This window comes from Marmota marmota, unplaced genomic scaffold, assembly GCF_001458135.2.
Source record: "Marmota marmota marmota unplaced genomic scaffold, marMar, whole genome shotgun sequence".
In the NCBI taxonomy this organism is placed as follows: Eukaryota; Metazoa; Chordata; class Mammalia; order Rodentia; family Sciuridae; genus Marmota; species Marmota marmota.
In genome coordinates this window covers 1,377,232-1,402,109 of record NW_026000136.1, presented here as the reverse complement: position 1 = coordinate 1,402,109, position 24,878 = coordinate 1,377,232, and the positions used below count along the sequence as shown (strand labels likewise).

The 24,878-nt window shown below is 39.0% G+C and overlaps 1 protein-coding gene across 16 annotated transcripts in view; it reads left to right on the top strand.

Annotated features, from left to right (window-relative positions):
• The window catches only part of LOC107155951 (transformation/transcription domain associated protein), a 115,227-nt gene that overhangs the window by 12,247 nt on the left and 78,102 nt on the right, over positions 1–24,878 (top strand). For 13 of the 16 annotated variants that reach the window (XM_048785226.1, XM_048785232.1, XM_015501983.2 and 10 more), the window contains exons 7-22: positions 1,085–1,141; positions 1,700–1,825; positions 3,170–3,247; positions 3,421–3,509; positions 4,339–4,435; positions 6,377–6,515; positions 9,626–9,704; positions 11,691–11,925; positions 12,673–13,039; positions 13,129–13,226; positions 13,680–13,874; positions 14,374–14,565; positions 16,968–17,133; positions 18,613–18,869; positions 22,800–23,000; positions 24,093–24,244. In XM_048785226.1, the coding sequence (XP_048641183.1) occupies positions 1,085–1,141; positions 1,700–1,825; positions 3,170–3,247; positions 3,421–3,509; positions 4,339–4,435; positions 6,377–6,515; positions 9,626–9,704; positions 11,691–11,925; positions 12,673–13,039; positions 13,129–13,226; positions 13,680–13,874; positions 14,374–14,565; positions 16,968–17,133; positions 18,613–18,869; positions 22,800–23,000; positions 24,093–24,244 (2,528 nt within the window). The remainder of the gene's footprint in view (positions 1–1,084; positions 1,142–1,699; positions 1,826–3,169; positions 3,248–3,420; positions 3,510–4,338; positions 4,436–6,376; positions 6,516–9,625; positions 9,705–11,690; positions 11,926–12,672; positions 13,040–13,128; positions 13,227–13,679; positions 13,875–14,373; positions 14,566–16,967; positions 17,134–18,612; positions 18,870–22,799; positions 23,001–24,092; positions 24,245–24,878) is intronic. The other 3 variants (XM_048785235.1, XM_048785231.1, XM_048785224.1) reach the window with 1 other exon arrangement.

Genomic DNA, 24,878 nt, shown 5'->3' with positions numbered 1-24,878 from the left:
GAGATATTTATTTATTTATTTATTTTTCGGTACTGAGGATTGAACCCAGGGATGCTGTATCACTGAGCTATATCCCCAGATTGAGATAAGTTGACCAAGCTGGTCTTGAACTTGTGAGACTCTTGCCTTAGCCTCTTAAATAATTGGGATTACAGGTGTGTGCCACTATGCCCAACTTAAAAAGTTAATTTGTTTTTTGTTTAATTTTAAAATTTTGGTTCTGAGGATTGAATCAGGGGTACTTTACCACTGAGCTACATAAATCCTCAATCCTTCTTTTAAAGTTTTTTGAGACAGGGTCTTCCTTTGTTGGTGAGGCTGACCTTGAACTTGTGGTCCTGCCTCAGCCTACCAACTTGCTAGGATTACAAGCATTTGCCCCCATGCTTGGCTATAAAGTTAATTTTTAAAGTGTGCATAATATTCTTATAGGTATCCTTTTTTTTTTAGATATTTAAGGTATATTTACCTTTTACTTCTTAACCATTACTGAGCATCTTTGTTTATGGTTGGAGTTATCTTATAGATAAGTTTGTAGAAGTAGAGTTATAAAGTCAAAGGTTTTAATGCTTCTGATGTATACTGCTAATTTTAATTTTGGAAACTGCTAAGTTGATTTCTAGAAGGTTTTCAGGAGTTATGATTCCCTCAGTATCATGAGAGTCTTTCTCAAGCGTAGTATATTATTTTTTGAAGGGCAAAATCTCTTTGCTCTTTTAGAAACAAATCTCTGAAACAGAAACTTACTTTCTGTTTATTTGTCCTTTGCATTTATATTTCTTATTGTGTGTGTTCTTATCCATTGCCTCTTTATATCATGTCTGACATTTTATTTACCTGTTTTACGAGTTCTTATACATTAAAACTATTAAAGTTTTTCTTTTAAAAAAATTGTTGTAATTGGACATGATATCTTTAATTTAATTTTATTTTTAATGTGGTGCTGAGAATCAAACCTAGTGCCTCACATGTGATAAGCGCTCTACCACTGAGCCACAACCCCAGCCCTAAAGTTTTTCTTATTGAAAGCATTTTTTTGTTAATAAATTATAATGAATGTATTATTTTCTTTTTTTTTTTTAAGATTCATCATTTCTTGGATTTTGTGAAACAGATTTATAAGGAGCTTCCAAAAGTAGTGGTATGTTTTTACTATGGTTTGAATTTATTAGTCATATTTGTTTGTTGTTTCCTTATTCCAAAGATAATTTGGAGTAGTTTGGTTGGAGAAATAATTGGGGGATGCTAATTTTAGAATGGGAAATGTTTAGTGATGGTTAAAACTTACATTGATAAGTCAACCATTCAAAAAAGGAGTTCTTTTGATCTTATTTAGCTTAAATACTTTCATTTTTTTACATTCTATGCATTCTTATTGTAGCAGTATATTCTTATTGTAGAAATTTTGGAAAAAAAGCAGCAAATAAATCATCCACTATTTTCACTTGTAAGCAACCCTTGACATTGGGGTTTTTATTTTTTACTTTGTGCATTTTGTGATTGAGCTCCTAGTCTTGAAGCCTTGGGGAGGTGGTATGGCTTTTCAGTACTTTAGTATATCATTGAATTTATATATATATATATATAGTTAAGAACACTTCATAAGCATTTTGGTTTCTTCCACTAAGTATTGGACATATGTTATTGAGGCATTTTATACTTGACTTTAGAACAAACATTTTCTGTTCCTTTTGTGTAGAACCGCTATTTTGAGAACCCTCAGGTGATTCCCGAGAACACAGTGCCTCCCCCAGAAATGGTTGGTATGATCACAACCATTGCTGTGAAGGTCAACCCTGAGCGGGAGGACAGTGAGACCCGGACGGTGAGTCTTCTCAGCCTTCTGGGATTAGTTTTAACCTGGGGCTCCTCCGCTTTAGAGGAATGAGATACTAATCTTTTAGGCCACTTAAGTTTTTTTTTTTTTTCCATTAATCACCTAGAGGCATTTAATACACGTAAACCACTGTGCCTGGCAGAGCATCACTGGTTCTGCTGTGGAGCCTGGATGTGGTGAAAGTGAACCATTGGGTACCACTGATGCCAGGAAGTGGTCACAGAAAATTAGACTCTCATATTGGGAAGAGCAGCAGGCCAGGTTTAAGGGACTTTGCCTGTCCTTAGCTTTGAGTCTTTTGACATTAATCAAGTCCTTTGAAAGTCCCAATAAAATTGTAGTTCAGTAACTGAACACAAAGGCTCAGGGGGCAGAAAGCACCAGTTGGTGTCTCACCATAAGCACTCAAGTTTTCTGACTCTGGGAAAGTTCCTGAACCTTTGTTCTGCTCTTCTTGCTTATCTGAAAAACCTGTCTTGTGGGGTTTTGTGAATTGCTTATATTGTCTGTAGGCTCTTATTTTGTAGTGCCACATATGTAGTGTGTATTGGGTCTTTAATGTGACTTATGTTCATATGATTGAATTAATAATATTTTATTTTTTTTATTTTTTATTTTTTTAAAATGTTTATTTTTTTTTTTAATGTGGTGCTGAGAATGGAACCCAGTGCCTCACACATACTAGGCGAGCGCGCTACCACTTGAGCCACATCCCCAGCCCAATAATATTTTAATATTTGTGTTTGTTTTACTGAAATGACTGTGTAGAATGTTTCAGTTTGTGCTAGGGTGAATGAAAGACTAAGTAAAATAAAGCTTTCACTCCTTAGCACTTCTTAAGTTAGAAACTTTTCTGTGTATCATTCTTTTTATATTTCTTTTAATTTTCTTTGCTTGTCTGTTCACATTTGTATTTTGGGTCTGACATTTATCTATTCTGAGACTTTAATAAGATTACTCAATTATTTCCTTTATTTATTATAAATGTCTTCTGTTTTTAAATATCTTTGGATAATACTGCTGAATAAATTGTACTTTTTGCTGTTCTTTTAAGTAAAATAATATTGGCTTAAAATTCTTCTTAGGTTATTTGAATCTCTTTTTGACATATTTTCCTGAAGTTTTTACTACAAGTAATTATGGTGAAAATATAAAAAACCTTTATATTAATGATAGTTCCATATACCTTATTTTCAAAATAGTTTGGATCTTTTGTTATAGATATTTACAAAGATGTGTCTGTGTTTTCTCTATTTCGATGTTGTGATGCTTATTAAGGCTATTGTAAATGCCACAGTGATAACCACAGTTCTTTCTCTTTCTGTCTTACAGCATTCCATCATTCCAAGAGGATCACTTTCTTTGAAAGTGTTGGCAGAATTGCCCATTATTGTTGTATTAATGTACCAGGTATGTGTACTGCATATTAGTATCTTGGTTTTTTGGCAAAATTTTTTTGTAACAGAAAGATGTATATGACGGACGTACTAGCTAATGTACTGAATTCTGCAGTTTCTTTGGTATGCCAAATAATTTGTTTGTAACAATGCAAAAGCATGAACATTTGATGTTTTTGCTTTTAGCTCTACAAATTGAATATCCACAATGTCGTTGCTGAGTTTGTGCCCTTGATCATGAATACCATTGCAATTCAGGTATCTGCACAAGCCAGGTGAGATGTCTTTTGATGGCGGTGTAGCTGACTGCAGCAGCACCTTTACCTTCAAGTAATAATATACTCGCCGTTGTCATTCTTAAGATGTGAAAATTTGTGGCATTAACATTTTGGTGAAATTATATGTGCTTTTGACTTTGAACTTGTGTTTCAGTGATAATAATCATATTTTTTAGTTCCTTATTTTGAAAAGATGAGATGTTTTGGTTTCTGTTATCCTGTAAGTTTAGAAGTATGATTAGGCATTACTGCACTCACTTGTAACTGTGGATGTCCCAGCCTTTCTCACCTTGAAGACTTCAGCATGAGAACTGGAGTATTCCTTACTTCCTGGTGTCCTTTCTCCTGAAACCCCAAATCTGTGAATAGGCCAGCCATATTCATCCTCAGGGGCTTGTCTCAAGCTGTGGGGCATTCCTCCTTAGACCTGTCTTGATTTGCAGCCTGTCTGGCAGAGGTGTGTAAGAGCAGGATCTAACGAGGAGTTGCCTCTAACAACCCCCAGGGCCCCAGAATAGGGCTTGCAGTGAGCCAGTAGGTACACTAATACTCCATGTTGGAGTGGATGGTCCCGTGTTGGCTTTATGGAATTCATGGTACTGTTTGGACTGACTTGTCCAAATGTTTGGTTTGGGGCTTTAAGCCCTTTGTGTTACCTGGAACTACATAAAAGTGTGTAAGCATTTATGTTGCTGCTGTGTTTTTCTTGTCTATGTAGAAACAGACTTTGAGCCTACTAATTGTTATATATAGTTAATTAACTATTAACCTATTAATTAAAGAATAAGAACTAATTCATATTGTAAATTTTATTCACTTTCCTCAGGCAACATAAGCTTTACAACAAGGAATTGTATGCTGACTTTATTGCTGCCCAGATTAAAACATTGTCATTTTTAGCTTATATCATCAGAATTTACCAGGTTAGTTCCTTAACTTTTGTTTTGCTATAATTTACATACAATAAAATTCACCACTTGTGAATATATACTTCTTTGAATTGATATTTGTTTGTAGTTGGTGACTGTCAACACATCAAGATACAGAACATTTCATCACCCAAAAAAATGTTCTCATGTACATCTGTAATTAGTTTCTTCTTCATATCCCCGCCTCTGGCGAGCCCTGATCTGTTTCTGTCCCTGTAGTTTTGCCTTTTCTAGTGTCTTCATAATGGAATCAGGTAGTGTGTGGGATTAGTTGAATCTGGTTTTTTTCACTTAGCAGGAATGCTGGGTTTTGTCCTTTTTATTTTATTAAGGCTGAAATACTTTTATTGCTGAGTAGGTCTGCTCAGCTGTCTCTTAACAAAATGCACATAAATTAGGTGGCTTACACAATATAACGTATTCTCTCTTCAAATTCTGGAGGCTGAGTCCAAGATCAAGGTTCTGATAAGGGTTTGGTTTCTAGTGAGACCTTGCTTTATTACTTGACAGTATCTACCTTCTTGCTGGGTCTTCACATGGTGAAGAGATCTTTTTTCCCCTCTTATGCCCATATTTTTTGTCAAATTAGTTTCCTACCCTTAGGATGTCATTTAACTTTATCTCCTAAAGACCTTTCCTTACTATCACATTGAGAGTTAGGACATTAATATGAATATAGCTTTATTGAGAATTTACACATTGTAAAATGGAATGGTTTTTAATTTACTTACAGATTTTTATTTATTTATTTATTTATTTTTTTCCTGGTACAACCCTTTTTCCTTCCAAAGAAATTATACCCTTCAGGAGTCACTTTTATTTTTCCCCACACTCTAGTTCGGCAAACCACTAAGGTTTTTTTTGTCTTTCTGGATTTGTGTGTGTGATTTTTGGCTATTGTGAATAAAGCTCTTATAAATAAACATCTGCACACAGATTTTAATGTGGCCATATGTGGTTCACTGACCTTCTGTCGTTAGAAGTTATGGTTGAGGCAAATAGGTGCCGGAGAGCTTGGAACTGCACGGGGTGTTACCAAATCAAACCATGATAGAAGTTTTAGGTACTTTTGTCAAGGAGCCTGTAGAGTGTTTTTGTTTTGTTTTGTTTTCATTGTGGTCTTAGTTAAGTCGTAAGGGTTGGAAAAAAAATAGATCTTATTCTTTCATCAGTCATAAAATTCCTTTGGATAAAATACTTAAATAGTCATGATTACTCCAAAGTACGGAATAAATTTATTTCCGATCTATAGCAATGGAATTGTAATTTTTTTTTGGTAGATTTACTTTAGGAAAATGAAAAAGCACATTTTAAATTGTCAGGAATAAAAACTACCTTTAAAAGCTTTTTTTTTTTTTTTTTTCTTTCTTTTTTCATATATTTAACTAGAGAATAATAACCTACAATAAGAAAATAGAACATTTGACTTACTTAATTCAGTTTTTTTTTTTTATCCTTTGGTGTTTGAGTTCCCTTGGTGAATAGACTTCTGTGACCCCTCAAGGGGAGACTGTGATTAGAGCTATTCTGTGTTATTAGCATTATCTCTGGTGTCATTCTCAATTTCCCGTCCTGAAATGACCAAGTAAAGAGTACTTTTGGAACACTTTTTAGCATTTATTTTTCCTCCAATAAGGAAGCAACACATTCATTGTTGAAACTCTGGAAGACACAGGAAAGTACAGTGGTGTTATCCACAGTCCCACTCTGTAAAAGAATGGCTGTTTGTATTGCCATACATGGCTTCCCGAAAGGCAGTGTGTGTGCATGCACACAATTGAAACATTTGGATATTCCTTTTTTAGTATGCCTGTTACTTTGAGTGTCCCTTGAGTCAAGCTATGTCTTTCTGAATTTTTAAAAAGCTGATAGAATTTGGGTTTTTCTTAACACCCCCCAGCAGTGTAACTTTCATTTTACTCTTTACTTTCACAGGAGTTGGTGACTAAGTATTCTCAGCAGATGGTGAAAGGAATGTTACAGTTACTTTCAAATTGTCCAGCAGAGACTGCACACCTCAGAAAGGAGCTTCTTATTGCTGCAAAACACATCCTCACCACAGAACTGAGAAACCGTAAGTCGTCTTTGAGTGCTTTTGTGACCCTGTTGCCATCTTTGGGGGTGGGGCTTGGTCGTAATTGACACTGTGCTGCTGAATCTCCACATCCCTCTTCCTTTCTCCTTTACTGCTGTCTTTGGTTTATTCTTTTTCTTGTTTTCTCTTCCTCTCTACCTTCCTATCTGTGATTGCCTTCCCCTTATCACCTCCCTCTCTCTGCCTGTCTCTCTTCTTGCCTGGTGCCAGAGTTTTGCCTTTGTCTTCTCAAAAATATCATAATTAGCCGGGTGCAGTGGTGCATGCCGATATCCCAGCAGCTTGGGAGGCTGAGGCAGGAGGATCGTGAGTTCAAAGCCAGGCTCAGCAAAAGTGAGGCATTAAGCAACTCAGTGAGACTCTGTCTCTAAATAAAATACAGAATAGGGCTGGGGACGTGGCTCAGAGATCGAGTGCCCCTGAGTTCAATCCCTGGTACTCCAAAAATAAAACAAAAAAATAAAAAAATACATATATCATAATTAAAGTAGTCACTTCCTTAGCATAGCTTTTATTCTGAATATTTTTTTGGTACTTTTCTGACTTTGGCTGTAAATCTTTTGAAATAGCCAACATCCATTTGCTTTCTTACAGCTATCAGTCTTTAAAGGTCGAACAAAATACAGTATTTCCATTCTCCATGTTGTGAAAATGATGAGTTGTTCTTGCTTTTTGCTAATCTGGTAATTACACTGTTTCTCTCATTACCATAGATTTTTATAAGTTTACTATTTTTGCATATTTGATATGCCTAAAATGTTAGATTGAAGTTATATCCTAACATTAGAGATGGTAATCATTTTCCCCAATTTTTCCCATTAATGTTTTATGTGCCACCAGTTTATAAATCAGGCCATGCATAAAACCAAGACTTGGCTTACTTATGTAGTTGGTAAACAAGAAAGGAAGGGTACAGTCTCTGTGCTTGTCTGCCAGTTAATATAGTAAGGTGCAGTTTTTTTGTGTGCTGTTAAATTCAAACTATAGCCAGGTGTGGTGGTGTACACTTGTCATCCCAGCAACTTGAAAGGCCGAGGCAAGAATACTGCAAGTTCAAGGGCAGTCTGGGCCACTTAATGAGACCTCTGTTTCAAGTAAAACTTAAAAAGGGTTGGGGAGATAGCGCAGTGATACAGTGCTTGCCTAGAATGTACAAGCTCTGGATTTGCTCCCCAGTACTGAAAAACGAAACTATGTTATAGTGATGAATGTATGTGGATGTAGCTGGAAAGCACATACTCACCTTTTCCAGGAGGACCTGGACGTGTAGATCAGTGATAAGAGTTCATGTGTAGCCCTGGGTTCAATCCCCAGCCTCTCTCTGTCACACTCACAAAATATACACATTTTAACCGTCCCCCCCGCCCTTGTTTTTTAAATTTGACACATTTAGCAAAGATCACAAAAGAAATGTGATTTTTTTAAAAATTAGAGAATATACACCTGCTTAAGGTGGAGGAATAGAACATTGCTGTCATTTACATCCTTTGCTTGGTGACACTTCCTTTGTGATTTATGTTTTTGTCTTAGTGTGTTCCTCTCTGTATGATACCACAATGGAAGAACTTTAAGAGGAACCTTTTTTAATCCATTTACTGAAATGGAGAAATTCTGTCTCAGTGCCATTCTCAGATTACTCACTCTCCAGTATCCATGCTACATGTCAATGAGGATTTGGGAGCTGCTTTTGGACTTGGGTAGTGGAGGTTTCCACTGTGTCAGTGCCGTCCTTGTGCTTTCTGATAACTACTCCCTGATCCGACACTGCTGAAGCAGGCCTTTTTGAGGCCTAAAGCTTGGCGTCTTTGGTAACACCTACTTGCCAGGATTACTGTTTTTCCAAGCTGCCACCCTCCAAGTTTTGATCCTGTGAGACGTGGAATTTAGCTGTTAGAATCTTCCTTTTTTGGGAACAGGTATGTGTGGGGGGGTCTCTTTTCTGATAGGCTTTTTTGGGGAGGGGTTCTGAAGGTTGAACCTAGGAGCACTTTACCACTGATCTGCACTCCCAGTTTGTCTGTCTTATCCCGTTCATTTTGAGACAGGGTCTTGTGGAGTTGCTTGAGAGTGTCATCGAGTTGCCAGGATTACAGGCCTACCTAAGCTGCTGCACCTAGGTTTTGTTTTGTTTTTCCCTAAGCAAGATACTATATGACAGGTTATACGAAGCCGATGATAGTAATTTCTAAAAGTGAAATAGGAAACAGTATCTCTTTTCAAGAAAGTTGATTGAAAGAAAATTTTAAAGACTCTCAAAATATTAAAAAAAAAAAAAAGTATGTCATAGTTAGATCTCCCCATCTACCAACATTTACTCTTGCCTTACTTTTTTTTGACATGTGGAACAATATCAAATGGCAGCCGGTTTGCACTGATTCTGAAGAGCCAGTGGTTTGAAGACACCACCATTCACTGTTTAACAAAGTTCTTTATTTTCTAGAGATTCTGATTTGGGGCCGCGGGGAGGATCTGGAAGCCCTTGGCTGCACAGTTTGATTTCTTGTTACCTTTTCCCTTTGCTTTCAGTTTTTACTCGTTCCTTAGCCAGTCTTCCAGCATTCGGCATCTGAGCCTTTGCTCCTTTCCTTGTGTGCCTTCCTGCCTCTCAGCCACATTTTCCCTCTGACCTCAGAAGGGACTGTTCTTGCTGTTTTCATTTAACACTTCTTGTGCTGTCTTGCTTAGAAAGTTAACCAGGGATGTGCATGTGTCCTTCCGTGTTGACATTTCTTTTACTACTTTGACCTGCACTAACTTTTTCCTGGTGAAATATGTACTTCATTTTACTTATTGAAGCTGAGGCTGGCTTTGTTCCAGAATTGCAACATCCTTTTGGGTTTTTTTTTTTTAATTACTCTTAGTTCATTCTCTGAACATGACCCTGACTGCATCTTCAGGGACAGGTGGCTTGTGTGGCCCAGCAGAGCCAGTGCCTTTACCTGGAATGGTACATGTGCCTTTCTGGTCCCTTTTCTAGCCCTTTTCAAGTCCAGATCACTTGCCCACTGATTGCTGTGAAAGTACTATGAGATAATTTGATGTTTAACTCGTCATGTTGGTGACATACACAATGCATATTTGTTTTCTAGAGTTCATTCCTTGCATGGACAAGCTGTTTGATGAATCCATACTAATTGGCTCAGGATATACTGCTCGAGAAACTCTGAGGTATGAAATTAGACCCATGATATCTGGAAGGTTAAATGCCAGGGGCAGCAAGTACTGGCACTTAGTATTCTGAGTGTTTCAACAATTGTAGGCTATTAGGCTTTGACTTACTGAATTTGAATAATAGGAAATTTTGGAAAGGCCTAGGCTGTTTTTCATACCCTTGCTTAAAGTAGAAATCAGAGTCTTCATTTAAATTGTAGGTAGAACTTTATTAGGGTTTTTTCTTTTTTTTAAAATAACACATTGTTAAGAAGAGTATTTTTAACCTACCAAGAAAAAAGAAGAAAAAATGTCTTTGGTCTTACACAGGAAATTAAAATAATATTGCTAATATTTTGGTTTATTTTCTTCTAGTCTTTATTTCTAATACTTGTTTGAAAATTTAAATTGACTTTTTTAACTGATACATGAAAATAATTATCTAGTACCTAATGTGTTATTTCAATACATGTGTATGTTATTACACTTTAGAAAAAGTAACGTATTATGGTAATAGTCACTGTTTTTAAGGAGAAAATTAACAATCATCTTTACAGTGTAAAATGCATCAATATGATTATTTTTTTGCCTCCAGTAAGGGATATGTGATGAATCTTTGAGAAATGTACAGGATGTTTTGAATATGACGTAGACTCCTTATAGTGTTTATAAAAAATATTAAGTAAGGCATTCCTTTTTTTTTTAAGTTGTTGATAGACCTTTATTTCATTCATTTATTTATATGTGGTGCTGAGAATCGAACCCAGTGCCTCACACATGCTAGACAAGTGCTCTACCACTGAGCCACAGCCCAGCCCAGTAAGGCATTCTTTTACAGTTTGGGGTTGAACTTGCCTGGAGTTGGGCAACAAATGATTTTACTCTTGCTTGAAACCTTTAGTGACTTTCTTTTGTCCCTAGAAAAAACCCAACTTTTGACCACCGCACAGGAGTTCAGATTTGGCTTTGCTCGCTTGTTACAGAGTTTTCACGTTTCTTTCCCTCCTTGACTTGTCCCTGCTGCTGCCGCGGTGGTGGCGGCAGTGGCGGCTTTGGCCTTGTAACTCCTCTCCCCGACTTCCTGCGGCCACACTGGCTCCTGTAGTTCCTTGGCTACTGTGGGCACTTCTCCTCAGGCCCTTGGTCTGCCTAGTTTCCTCATCTGGAAATTTTCCTGGCTTTTTGCCTTATGGTCCCTTCTTGTCCTCACAGTCTTGGCTTCAGTGTTCCTCAAAGGAACCTTCCCTGGCATCCCAGCATAGTTCCCCAACTGGTCCTTCTCACAGTGCCCCTTTCAGGCACACCCCCCACTCCCCCAACACTTGTATAGTTTATTTCTTATTTGTTCCTTTCCATGAGGGTGGGGGCTCTGTTTACCAGACAGGGTCACTGTGTTATTTATTCCTCATGCCCAGAGTTGCGTGTGGCAGGAGTCCACATTTTTAGTGAGTAAAGAACTAATAGCTTGGGGCTGGGATTGTGTTGTGGCTCAGTGGTAGAGCGTTCAAGGAGCATGCATGAGGCACTGGGTTCGATCCTCAGCACCACGTTAAAAATAAAATAAAGATATTGTGTCCACCTAAAACTAAAACAAATAAATATTAAAAAAAAGAACTAATAGCTTGACCATTATTATTATATTTCTACAATATGGACATAATATATAGGTTTTAATTCACATACACTATTTAATTCACATATAAAACCCACACAGATGCAGGTCATGTGATTATTGTTTCTGGTGGGTTCACCATATGTGCCAGTGTCTGCTAGGAACTTTATGACAGCATAAAAGTCAACCATTTAACTTGGAAAGTGATAATTTAAGCATCGAGTTAATACTTGCACCTTTTAGTCAACTGGGAGAGTGGGTGGGGGAACTGGAGCTGTGGGAGACCTTCTCTGCTTTGCTGTGCCATCTCAGTGGTGGTGCTGCCAGTGCAGACAGTGATGTACACAGTGGCAAAGGGGAATAAGCACTAGTGGGGGGATCTCTGCCTACAGGCCCCTTGCCTACAGCACGCTGGCCGACCTCGTGCACCACGTTCGACAGCACCTGCCCCTTAGTGATCTCTCCCTCGCCGTCCAGCTCTTTGCTAAGAACATCGATGATGAGTCCCTGCCCAGCAGCATCCAGACGATGTCCTGCAAGCTCCTGCTAAACCTGGTGGACTGCATTCGGTCTAAGAGCGAACAGGAAAGTGGCAACGGGAGGGATGTCCTCATGCGGATGCTGGAGGTACTGGTTCTAAGAGGCAGTGTCTGTCCTGTGCTCTGTCTTGCACATGGCTAAACTTAACACAAGTGCTCTACTGGAAAGTTCATGAGACAGCTGAGTGCCGAGCTTGGTCGCATGGGTTAGAACGCCTGGGTTCCCATCCCAGCTCCTCCTTCCATTAGCTAAGTGTGCCTGGGTGAACTGCTTTCTCTGTGGCAGTTTAATATCTTCTAACCAGGCATAATCTTGGAATCTCCTCATGATTGCTGTGAATGTTAAGTAAAGCAGCTCATGAAGCTCTGAATGTACTTCCTGGCAGGTGATTTCCTGGCAGGGTTATTTTGTGGGACAGAGTAGCCAAGGCTTAACTCGGCTGTGGACGTTTCTGGGGAGATCTCAGTGGGTGCCTTGGTGAGGGGTGAAAAATGATCCCTGAGGCCAGCAGATGGTAGTATGACCCTAGGAGGGTAAGTCCTGCACTCAGGCTCAAATCCTGGTGCTGCTCACCAGACCACTCACTCACTTTCCTGAGCCAGGCTCTTCCTGGGTAAAACAAAGATAGTAATCACAGGGAAGACGCAGCACGTCTCTTTTCCTTTGTGACTGGCACAAAAGTGCTCAGAGACTACCAGGCTTCAGCCTCCTTTGTGAGGAGGACAAGAGGTATGACTTCAGGTGTTTCAGTGACATTCTGTTTTTCTTGTCATCCAAAGGGATCGTGTGGCCTGTTAATGACTGTTGTCTTAACCTGGCTTCTCTTTCTCTTAGGTTTTTGTTCTCAAATTCCACACCATTGCTCGGTATCAGCTCTCTGCCATTTTTAAGAAGTGCAAGCCTCAGTCTGAACTTGGAGCTGTGGAAGCAGCTCTGCCTGGGGTTCCCACTGCCCCTGCGGCCCCTGGTCCTGCCCCCTCCCCTGCCCCTGTTCCGGCCCCTGCCCCACCCCCACCCCCACCCCCTACCCCAGCCACCCCTGTGACCCCGGCCCCTGTGCCTCCCTTTGAGAAGCAAGGAGAAAAGGACAAGGAAGACAAACAGACGTTCCAGGTTACAGATTGCCGAAGTTTGGTAAAAACCTTAGTCTGTGGTGTCAAGACGATCACGTGGGGCATAACTTCATGTAAAGCACCTGGTGGTAATTACGCTCTTAAATTATTTGGACCAGTGACATTTTTAGTAGATAGGTTTTATTCGTGTTAATTTAATTTGCTCTCTCTTTTCCAGAAGCTCAGTTCATTCCCAACAAGCAGTTACAACCCAAAGAGACTCAGATTTATATAAAACTTGTGAAGTATGCAATGCAGGCCTTAGATATCTATCAGGTAAGGAAGTGCCCGCCTAGCAGGCTGTTGAGTGTGGAAGACGCCTCTTAGGATTAGAGGTGCTGGTGATGGAACGGGGACTGTTTGGATGGTCCACGGTGTCTGTATGCCCAGGTTTGCTTTTGTTGTGCAAGCTAGCGTTGCATTTTTTAGTGAGAATTCTTGTGTATAAGAATCGGAATGTTGCATTTTTTTTAGGGGGATGGTTCAAATAGAATACAGTAGAAACATAAGATTTATTTTTATTTACTATTTTTTAGTTTCTGGTCTGAAACCTAAATTATTTTTGAAATTATTTTCCAAAATTATGCAGAGAAAGAATTAAGGGAGGACATTTATTATCTAATTCAAGTGCCCTCTTTTAAGTATGTAGCTTATATGATTTTGTAATGAAGTATGTTTGGGGAAGTTCAGTCAGTTTTAATGCCTGTGGGTGATTCTCCCCTATTCTAGGTTCAGATAGCAGGAAATGGACAAACATACATTCGAGTAGCGAACTGCCAGACTGTTAGAATGAAGGAAGAGAAGGAAGTGTTGGAACACTTTGCTGGCGTCTTCACCATGATGAATCCCTTAACATTTAAAGAAATCTTTCAAACTACAGTCCCTTACATGGTGGAAAGAATCTCAAAAAATTATGCTCTTCAGGTATAAGGCTCCTTTTTGCATTCTTCCAACATTCACTTCAAAGTATTTTGTTTATGTGTTGAATACTTTGTTTCATTTATGTTGAGGATTTAAAAAATAAAGTACTACCTAAGAGCCAAATTCAGAGAAATGTTAAGCTATACATTTGAAAAAAGTTTCCAGAAGATCTGAGTTCCTCTCATTAGAAGTTAATTTTTTTTTTTTTTTTTTTAATGAAAAAGAAGAGAAGAAGAAGAAATTGTGTGTTAAATGCAAGCTCTTGGTATTGACAGTGAGGGTGAAATAACATGTGAATGCTCAGAGTGAGCTGGTTCCTGAAGGCTCAGCCAGTTGTTTCTTTAGTTTCCTTTGGTGAATAATTAATTTCTTGGCCTGTCAGATACAGGTTTAACTTTGGCTTTGGTTTTTGGAAACCTTGTTACTTTGTCTTAAAGCTGCTTTGGAAGGGTGGTATTTGTTTTTGTTTTTGTTTTGTCATGAGTATTTCTTGTTTGGACAGATTGTTGCCAATTCCTTTTTGGCAAATCCTACTACCTCGGCTCTGTTTGCCACGATTCTGGTGGAATACCTCCTGGATCGCCTGCCAGAGATGGGCTCCAACGTGGAGCTCTCCAACCTGTACCTCAAACTGTTTAAGTTGGTCTTTGGCTCAGTTTCCCTGTTTGCAGCTGAAAATGAGCAAATGCTGAAGGTAATTCTTATTTAGATCTGACTAGCAGTTTTGTTCAGGGTCCTTTCTTTTTTTTTTAATGCTAAAACTTTTGAACAGTGATTATTTTATATGTATAAAGTACTCTTTGGGTTAATAAAGATTTTCAGCAAATAAGGTCAGGTATGAAAAACAATTCATATGCTTCTAAACAGAATTTAGTGTATTTATCTGGTGACCTAATATGAAACATTCAGAATTCTTACGGGTAAGCAACTGTGTTATTATTGCTACCCCTATTTTTCTTTTATAAACTCAATTTCTTTTTCTGGATTACACTAGTAAAATAGGAGTGTGTTTTTTATTTTTAAAAAGTCAAATGATGCAAAAGAATATGGAAGGAAAATACGGTCCTTTAAAGGATCATATCTACCAGAACTGTGTTATTTAGATTCTGTGTATTTTCTCTTTAGCTGTCTGTGGCAGTATGTATATAGCACATTTTAGGGCTGTACCACCTCTCCATGCACACACACTTTAGATCAAGAATTCTTTCTAGGTTATTCCTTTCTAATATTATCTCACAGGAAATCTGTCTTATCAAACTTCTTTTTTTTTCTTTTAAATAAATGACTAACCCTAGGTAATCGAATCTTATCAATTATTTTATTCTTGCAAATGCTAAAATCTATCCATAGTTATGTCACTTGCTGAAAGAGCAGGTGGTAAAAGAAAAAATTTCATTAAAAATTCACTTCTGCTGGCACGGTGGTGCACACCTGTAATCCCGGTGGCTTGGGAGGCTGAGATAGGAGAATCGTGAGTTCAAAGCCAGCCTCAGCAAAAGCGAGGTGCTAAGCAACTCAGTGAGACCCTGTCTCTAAATAAAGTACAAAAAATGGATTAGTGATTGAGTGCTCTTGAGGATGTGGATTAGTGATTGAGTGCTTCTGAGTTCAGTCCCTGGTACTGGAAAAAAATTTCCACTTATGGCAAAATATTTTAGTTCCTGTAGAAAGTTGAATATTACTACCAAGTGTGTCTAAAGAGTAATGTTTTCTATAGGGGGAATTTTGAAGAGTAAATAAGTAAACTGACAGGAAGATATAAAGTGTGGGATAATTAGCTTTACAGGATGGTTTCCTTGCTTTTTTCCAGTTATATAGTAATTCTTTGTCGGTAACGTTAATGTTATTTTTGTTAACATAAAAGGAAAATACTTGTTTCTTAATTATAAAATATTCAATTGTAATTCAGTGTCTTCAAATATTTAAATTTTTTGCCAATATTACATACAACTATACAGACCAACAACCCAAAAAACAAGAATCCTACTTAATAGGAGAAACTTAACCTTAGGATGTTGGATTAGCGTTCAAGAAAAATATTCAAGGAATGAATTCCTTAAAACTTTTTTGTCAAGAGAATAACATGTAGTTGGTTTATTTTGTAAAATAAATATCCATGCCATATATAAGAAGTTTGTAATTGTATCAGTGCTGTTCACTTAAAATATGCATACAGAAAGATTTCATGTTAAATTTTGCCTGTGACATGTCAAAAGCAAGATTAGAAGTATAAACTAAAAAGCTAATCTGGTTTAAAATGTTGATTAAAATTCTTATAAGCCAATCTTTTTTTTTTTTTTTCCCCAAATTACAGAAAACCCTCATGGTCACATCTTTTCAACTAAGTCTTCCAAAATCCTGTATCTTTAATTTCCCTTTTCTTTTTCTTTTTTGAGGTGCTAGGATGGAACCCAAGGCCTTGCACATGCTATGCAAGTGCAGTACCACTGAGCTACATCCCCAGCCTCCAAACCCTGTCTTTTGGGGTTTTTTCACATTTGGTAATGATTAGTAGTTATGTTTCAGTTCCTTTAGGTTACTTTTTGCATTTAAAGTATTAGAGGAAATAAGCTTCTTTCATCTTACATGATTGTGTAGTCCTTTAAAGGACTATATCTACCAGAACTACAGAACTGGTAGACCCTTGGTTCCTACTAGCCAATGTCATGTAACTACATGTTAGCATAGGAACCGTCTAAATGATTTTTTCATAGCCAGACTGGTGGAAACCTATATATCCTGTGTGTGTGTGTGTGTGTGTGTGTGTGTATTTTGGTACCAGTGATTGAACCCAGAGGTGCAGAGATACTTAACCACTGAGTCACATCCTCAGTCCTTTTTTTTTTTAATCTTTTTATTTGAGACAGGGTCTCACTAAGTTGCTGAGACTGCCTTTGGACTTGGAACCCTCCTGCCTCATGTATGTTAAGAGAAATTAATTTGAGTCATATAAGGGTTGGGAAGCTCTTCTTTTGTGACACACTCCTCAGAATTGCTTTTGACTACTCTCACATTGTAGTGACCCGTCACCTGGAGTCTGGAAGGTGTAAACTATCCTTTTTTAGAGCCCACTAATTGGTCTTTTCTCCTCCGTAGCCTCACCTGCACAAGATTGTGAATAGCTCCATGGAGCTTGCGCAGACTGCCAAGGAGCCCTACAACTACTTCCTGCTGCTTCGGGCGTTGTTCCGCTCTATTGGCGGAGGTAGCCATGATCTCCTGTATCAGGAATTTTTGCCTCTTCTCCCAAACCTCCTGCAAGGTTAGAGTAGTGGTTTTTGGTTGTCTCTTGGTCTTATGTGTGTGCATGTGTCTAGCTGCTCCCGATTCCTGGGGTTTGTCCTCTGTACCTGGGAAGGTCATTCACTGTTCTGGGAGGTGGGGTGGGAACTGTGTGCATGCCTCCCTTCCCTACTTAAAAGGCAGTGGGGCTTTGGCGGTATCCCTGTTCAGGGATGCGCCCTTCCAGATTTGGAAGATTTTGGTTACTTGGTTGTGACTTTGTTTCATTTTTGTAATATTTATCTAATCAGATCCAGAAAGAAAGTGGTTTTAAGAGGAAAAGGCAAGGTATACAGCTGATTTACAATTAGTTTATATTTCTTAGGTAGTTTCTAATTTGCATAACCAGAATCCTATAATTAGGAGTATTTCACGATGTATAGCTAAAGGGCATCTTGGATCCATTGAATGTTTATGATTGGAAACATTCTTCTAGGAGTTTTTATTTTTGGTAGGTGAGCTCTTTGCAAGGGATATCATCTTTTCATATACCTTCTTTACAAATTCCATAAGAGAAACCATTTACAACAGTATCCTCAGGTGATAACTGGAACGTAGTTGAGTATGTTGAATGTAAAAGGGTCATAAAAAAATCTTCCCACAGAAGGTACTTCAAGTGGCCCATAATCAGGCTCCATTGTCCCTACTTAGCCAAATCTCCAGTCATCTCCTGGTCCCTAGCCTTAGTCTCATTTTTTCCTAATGCAGTCTCTCTGCTGTCCCAAGCTTACTTCTCCACTTCTGGTTTTATTAAAGCTGACTCTCTTCTGGGAACTTACCTCTGCCCTCTCCTCTGCCTTCTGGATTCTAAACTGGTTCTGGTGCTTCCCTGTTGCTGTCTTCTTCCCTGGTAACTCCTTCCCGAGTTTCTTCTGTTGTCCCCCATATATACCTGGATTGGGGGCTGCAGGCTTCTCTCTTCAGCTAGTTATTCTGTTCTTAGTGAGAAAATCTCAGGTAGAAAGGAGTCAGTATTTGGTAATGATTGTCAAGGGTGTGGAGGTTGATTTTTGTAAGGAGGAGGCTCCTTTACATTTATAATGAACAGGAGTAGATTTTTAAAAGTATTGACCTCAACTGTGACCTACAGGAAGCCTGAAAAAAGATGTAAGGTTGTAAACCTTAAACTTGAAATGAACACATAATATAGGATGTGTCTTTAAATTGGGCTTATTAGAGGGATATGTGACTTTAAAAAATGGTTTATGATATTGCATTATAAGATCATAATACAATTTATAATCATCATGTGTAGCCTGCTGATACCACTCAAGATATTGTGAGAGCTGCAGTTACAGAGCAGATTTATCTAATAGAGTGTATTACAGGGGCACAAAATGTCTTCCTATAATTTTAGTGTTTATAATGAAAGGTGGACTAGAGATTTTTGTATAGCTAACTTTAACATGTGTTTGGAAAGTGACATTCCTTCTCTGATGGCCTCATACCCTGTTTTCAGGATTGAACATGTTGCAGAGTGGCCTGCATAAGCAGCACATGAAGGACCTCTTTGTGGAGCTGTGTCTCACAGTCCCAGTTCGGCTGAGCTCTCTCTTGCCCTATCTGCCCATGTTGATGGATCCCTTGGTGTCTGCCCTCAATGGGTCTCAGACGTTGGTCAGCCAAGGCCTGAGGACCCTGGAGTTGTGCGTGGACAACCTGCAACCTGATTTCCTCTATGACCACATTCAGCCTGTGCGTGCTGAACTCATGCAGGTTAGTCTGCCTTCGTCTCAGCGCCAATATTCTTCCTCACACATCTAGTTTATGTCAAGGATTCGCCATCACTTGGTTATCTGTCCTCAGCAGCAGCTCCCTGCAGGGTGGAGGGCATACCTTCACATGTGCTTTGTGATTCTAAAGTGTGTGGAAAATATACAGAAATACAGTAGATACAGATGGTGCTTTGCATCTTGCTGCCGTTTCTGAGCTTTCACAATGTTACATTCTCACCAGGCTGATAACTGTGAAGGCAAATGTGGTGGGTGCTGTATGGTTGCTGTTGCTTCCAGCAGAAACCCTTCAGTTTCATAGTAAAGGGGTACACATTCTGAAGGGAGGCATGGGTATTCCCCACTATATCACCCCAGGGAGCAAAGAGTAGATAAGAAAAGCGATTGTTTTAAAGACTTAAACATTGTTGAAGCTCATATATTAACTGTCTTAGGTTTTTTTCTTTGTGTTATTTTTTTTTAACTTTTTAAATTAGTTATATGTGACAGTAGAATGCATTTATGCACTTTGATATACCATACATAGATGGGATATAATTTCCCATTTTTTTGAGTGTACATGTTGCAGAATCAGATTGGTCATGTAGTCATACACACACACACATACACACACACACACACAGTAATAATATCTGTTTCATTCTACTATCTTCCCTATCTCCACATTCCTTCCCCTTCCCTCCAATCACTTTCCTCTACCTAATCTAAGGAACCAGTATTCTTCCCTATTGCCCCCCTGACCATGCCTTATTGTGAATTAGCATTTGCATATTAGAAAAAACATTTAGCCTTTGGTTTTGTGGGATTGGCTTATTTTGCTTAGCATGATATTCTCCACCCCCAATCATTTACTGGCAAATGCCATAATTTTACTCTTTTTTAAAGCTGGGTTGTAGTCCATTGAGTATATATACCACATTTTCTTTATTTATTCATCTATTGAGGGACACTTAGTTTGGTTCCATAGTCTAGCTATCGTGAATTGAACTCTTTAAACATTGATGGGGCTGCGTCACTATAGTATGCTGATTTAAAAAAATATATATTTATTTTTTAGTTGTAGTTGGACACAATACCTTTATTTTATTTATTTTTATGTGGTGCTAAGGACCGAACCCAGGGCCTCGCACGTGCTAGGCGAGTGCTCTACTGCTGAGCCACAACCCCAGCCCTGTAGTATGCTGATTTTAAGTCCTTTGGGAATAAAACAAGGAGTGGGATAGCTGGGTCAAATGGTGGTTTCATTTATTTATTTTAATTAGGTATATATGACAGCAGAATGTATTTTGTCGCATTGTATACCATTGTTGCACAACTTGACATTTCTATGGTTGTACACGATGTAGTGTCACATCATACGTGCAGTCATACATGTACCTAGGGTAATGATGTCCATTTCATTCCACCATCTTTTCTGCCCCCATGTACCCTCTCTCCACTCCCTCCCTTTTGCCCAAAGTTACTCCATTTTCCCCCATGCCTCCCTGGTCCCTGTTATGGATCAGCATCCACTTATCAAAGAGAACATTTGGCCTTTGTTTTTTTGGGATTGGTTTACTTTGCTTAGCATGATATTCTCCAACTCCATTCATTTACCTGCAGATTCCATAATTTTATTTTCTTTTAATGCTGAGTAATATTTCATTATGTATATACACCACCGTTTCTTTATCCATTCATCTAATGAAGGGCATCTAGGTTGCTTCCACACTTTAGCTATTGTGAATTGAGCTGTTGTGAACATTGATGTGGCTGCATTTCTATAGTATGCTGATTTTAAGTCCTTTGGGTATAGACCGGAAAGTTGGATAACTGGGTCAAATGGTGGTTCCATTCCAAGTTTTCTAAGGAATCTCATATTGCTTTCCAGATTGGTTGCACTAATTTGCAGTCTCACCAGCAATGTATGAGATGTACCTTTTACCCCACATCCTCGCCAGCATTTATTGTTGTCTGTATTCTTGCTTGATAACTACCATTCTGATTGGCATGAGATGAAATCTTACAGTAGTTTTGATTTGCATTTCTCCAATTACTAGAGATGTAAAATTTTTTCACATTTGTTGATTGATTATGTTTTCTGAGAAGTATCTGTTCAGCTCCTTACACCATTTATTGATTGAATAGTTTGTGGTTTTTTTGGTGTTACGTTTCCTTTGTGTTTTGATGTAATTATGTGTGGTTGGTAATTGTTAGAGGTTTGGGCTGTCTGCAGTTTACTCCTCTGCCCCATTAGGTGGGGTATTTGACCCTAGTTAGGGGTCATGGTACCATCCTTACGTGATGGAGGCTCAGGAACTTCTGAGGATAGGGGTCCTGGACACCCTGGCTTGGAGACCTCATCTTAGACTAGAGGTCAAGGTTGGGAGACTCTCCCTGCTGATCCTGAGGTTTAGAACTTGGGCTTCATCTAGGCTGGAAGATGATGGCATAGGGGTTGAGGTGGTGCCTTGAGGTCCGCTTTCCCTGCTGGTCATTTGGAGGATTGAACAAGAACCTGTTTCAAGAAAAGCACTGTTAGTTGTAGAAGGCCGAGTCTGTTCTGATTCAAGTTTGTGTTAGCATATGATAAAAGAGGAGGCAGAGGTTGTTCCAGGGCCTGAGAAAGAGGATTGGGGCTACTTCTTGCCACACCATGAGTCAGTCAAACCTGTAGAGAGATGGAGTCAAGGTCATTTCATATTTTTGGAGATAATTTAAACCCCACCCCAGACAAATGGTACTGCTTGAGTACAGAGGTGCAGGGCATGAGTTCCCAGTGCTGCCTCTTCTGGTGACAGAAGCAGAACTCTTTCCTGAGGCTTCCTGAGGATTTTGTGGGCCAGAAGGAGGGTGAGTGAGGGGAGGGAACTTAGTTTTCATATTCCCAGCAGTTACTGAGGATAAACCTCTTTGGACCTATAGGAACACGAGGGAAATTAGAATTTTGTTTTATGTAGAGAAATGTATCATAATTTTATGTTGAATTTGAGTAGCTAGACTCTAACATTTGTCATTGTTACAGTAAGTGATTTAAGAAAATAGACTTTCAGCTGGGTGCAATTATGCAGGAGGATCCCAGGTTTGAGACCAACCGTGGCAACTTAGTGAAATCCTGTCTCAAGGAAAAAAAAAAGAAAAATATTTTCACTGTGAACTGTAGTCATTTTGGGGATTTAGATAATTTAGGTGAGAATAACATGGGGAAATTTACTGAATGCTTTGGGATAGTTGAGTGGATATTCTCTTTCTCTATCCCTCTTTTTTTTTGGTCCTGGAGATGGAAATTAGGGTCTCGCACCTAGAATGCAAGTGTTTAGCATTGAGTTACATCCCCAGCCCTTTTTTCCCCTTTCTTTTCTTTTTTTTGAGGCAGGGTCTCACCAAGTTGCGCAGGCTGGCCTCGAACTTGGCTTTTCTTACCTCAGCCTGCTGAGTTGTTGGTATCACGGTGTGCACCACCATGCCTGGCTAAGTGCACGTGTTCTAAGTGTGCACCTGAATTTATTCCCTGTAGTCCTGGGACTTAAGAACCCTTCTGATCTGTTTTTTCTTCCTTACCTTCCTAATGGAAGATTTAAATGTATGAAATAATTTATCCATTTATTTATAAGTTATAAAAGTCTAGTAAGAACAAAGAAAAACACTGAGAGCTCACCCACTTTATGCCTGATAGTGTGTCACTTCACTGTCTTGCTTGAGCACCTGAGTGTTCATACTGCCCCACTGTGTGTATACAGGAGCATGAGGCATATTTATATATGTATCTTTTTTTAAAGACAGAATTTTCTAGGAGGACATATAAGACTAATAATGTTGATTTCCCCCAAGAAGGGGACACCATGTTTGAGGGGGCAGAATTATTGCCATGTCATGTTTTCTGACTTGGAATTTTGTTACCTTCAAAGACTTCATGAAACATGTTGGTTTTTAGGCTTTGTGGCGCACTTTACGAAACCCTGCCGACAGCATCTCCCACGTGGCCTACCGTGTACTTGGTAAATTTGGTGGCAGTAACAGGAAGATGTTAAAGGAATCCCAGAAACTGCACTATGTTGTCACCGAAGTTCAAGGACCCAGCATTACCGTGGAGTTTTCTGATTGTAAAGCATCTCTTCAGCTCCCTATGGAGAAGGTAAAGTTGAAAGTATTTGGAAGCTTTACAGAAGTACTATGTTTTAAGAATGTTGATTTCTATTTAAAATATGTAAACCACAATCTTCTATTTAAAATATGTGAATAAGACATGCTTTGGGAGGGGGCAGTTTCTAATTTGGAGTAGATCGATGTGGTGATCTGCTTGTTTGGTGAGGGGGTTTTTGGGAAGCCAATAGAAGGTGTTGCCTCAGGAACTTCGGACCATTGAGCACTTCCATCTTTCCTGAAGACCAGGAAGTGAAACCCAGTCCACCTTTCCCATGAACTCTTGGCCTGTTTGACTCTCCCCCCAGCTTTATTTCAAGTGCCATTGAGAACCAAGTTGATTCCATACTTGTCTGTCATCCCTAGTACCTAGTTTTCTCCCATTCTTTATCCAAAACATAGCTTGTGCTGTCTCCTTACTGGCTTTCACGTGTATGTAATTATCATTAAGGTTAATGTCTTGCCTGTTATTATTATTAGTAGTAGTAGTAATTTATGATTGTGCTGCCAAATTCTTGGACAGCCTAATTGAAATGATTTGGAATTAAAGTGTGTGTGTGTGTGTGTATGTGTGTGTATGTAGCTGTCTGTGTTGTTCTTCTGGGAGAAAACATCGATGCAACCTTTTTCTCTTTTAAAGAGGGAATTTAGTAAAGTAAAAGCTTAGGAAAGCCATCTTTCACGTGTGAACGTAGACATGGAGAAGGTTTGTAGAAGGTTCAAGAATTTCATTAGGACCTCAACAAGTACAGATGGCACAAACTCTAGTTTGACCCAGCAGATTGCCACAAGGTTCCAAGCTCACTTAAAATTTCTGTAATCTCCCAATGACGTGAAATCATTAAACTCCATCTTACATGTTAGTTTGAACCAAGCAACTCCTTATTTCATACTACTACACTCACCATTTCCAGAACTTTCATTTGGCTAGTGCTTGCTAGGCTATATTAGCCCACTGTGCTCTCTTTCAAAGAAAGAAATAAGCCCTAAGGTAATTTTGGGTGCTGCCAGTGTTTTCAGTGAAAGCTTTTCAGAATCATGTAATTTCAGTACAAAAGGTAGTTTCTGTGCTGCTTTGTCATAGGCCATTGAAACTGCCCTGGACTGCCTGAAAAGTGCAAACACGGAGCCCTACTACCGGAGGCAGGCTTGGGAGGTAATCAAGTGCTTCCTGGTGGCCATGATGAGCCTAGAGGACAACAAGCACGCGCTCTACCAGCTGCTTGCACATCCTAAGTAAGTGTGTTGCTTGCTGTGACAAAGTTATCTTCCTGCAAGGACTTGGGATGGAGGGGACCTCCAAGGTTTCTCAAGTTGGGAGCATGCATCTTTAAGTCAGGAAGCACTCTGGCAGTGCTTGTTTTGGCTTGTAGAGAAAATGGAAAGAATTTGGGTGCTGGGAATGAGAATTGATCTCTGCTCTAATTCACTTTCATTGTGGGTCTTACTGCTACCTACAGTGGGTTGAACCTCAAGAAATGGCAGATCCTTTTTCCCTCCCATTTGCTCACGATTGTATCCATAGCACCTGTGTATGAGAGGCTCTCAGTGGACCTTCCACTTTTCTAGTTCATAGTGATCCTTCTCCAAAGACTTGTTTTGATGTTTGTATTTTGCTCTTATCACTTTAGATTTCGAGTGACCTTTACTTAAAGACATTTTGAGATGTTGGATGTGTATTGTCTTTCTCAGGGAACAGAGTTTCCCATATGTTTTCACATTTCTTAAAGCATCAAAAGTAGTGCTGAACATATAAAAGGTCTTGGTTGTAAAAGGGCATCGATGAGAGAGCAGTCAAGCAAGTGTAGAAGGAAATACAGCAACATAAGTGAGCACCAGTAAGCTTCACCTAAAGCAGAGATAGACCTGT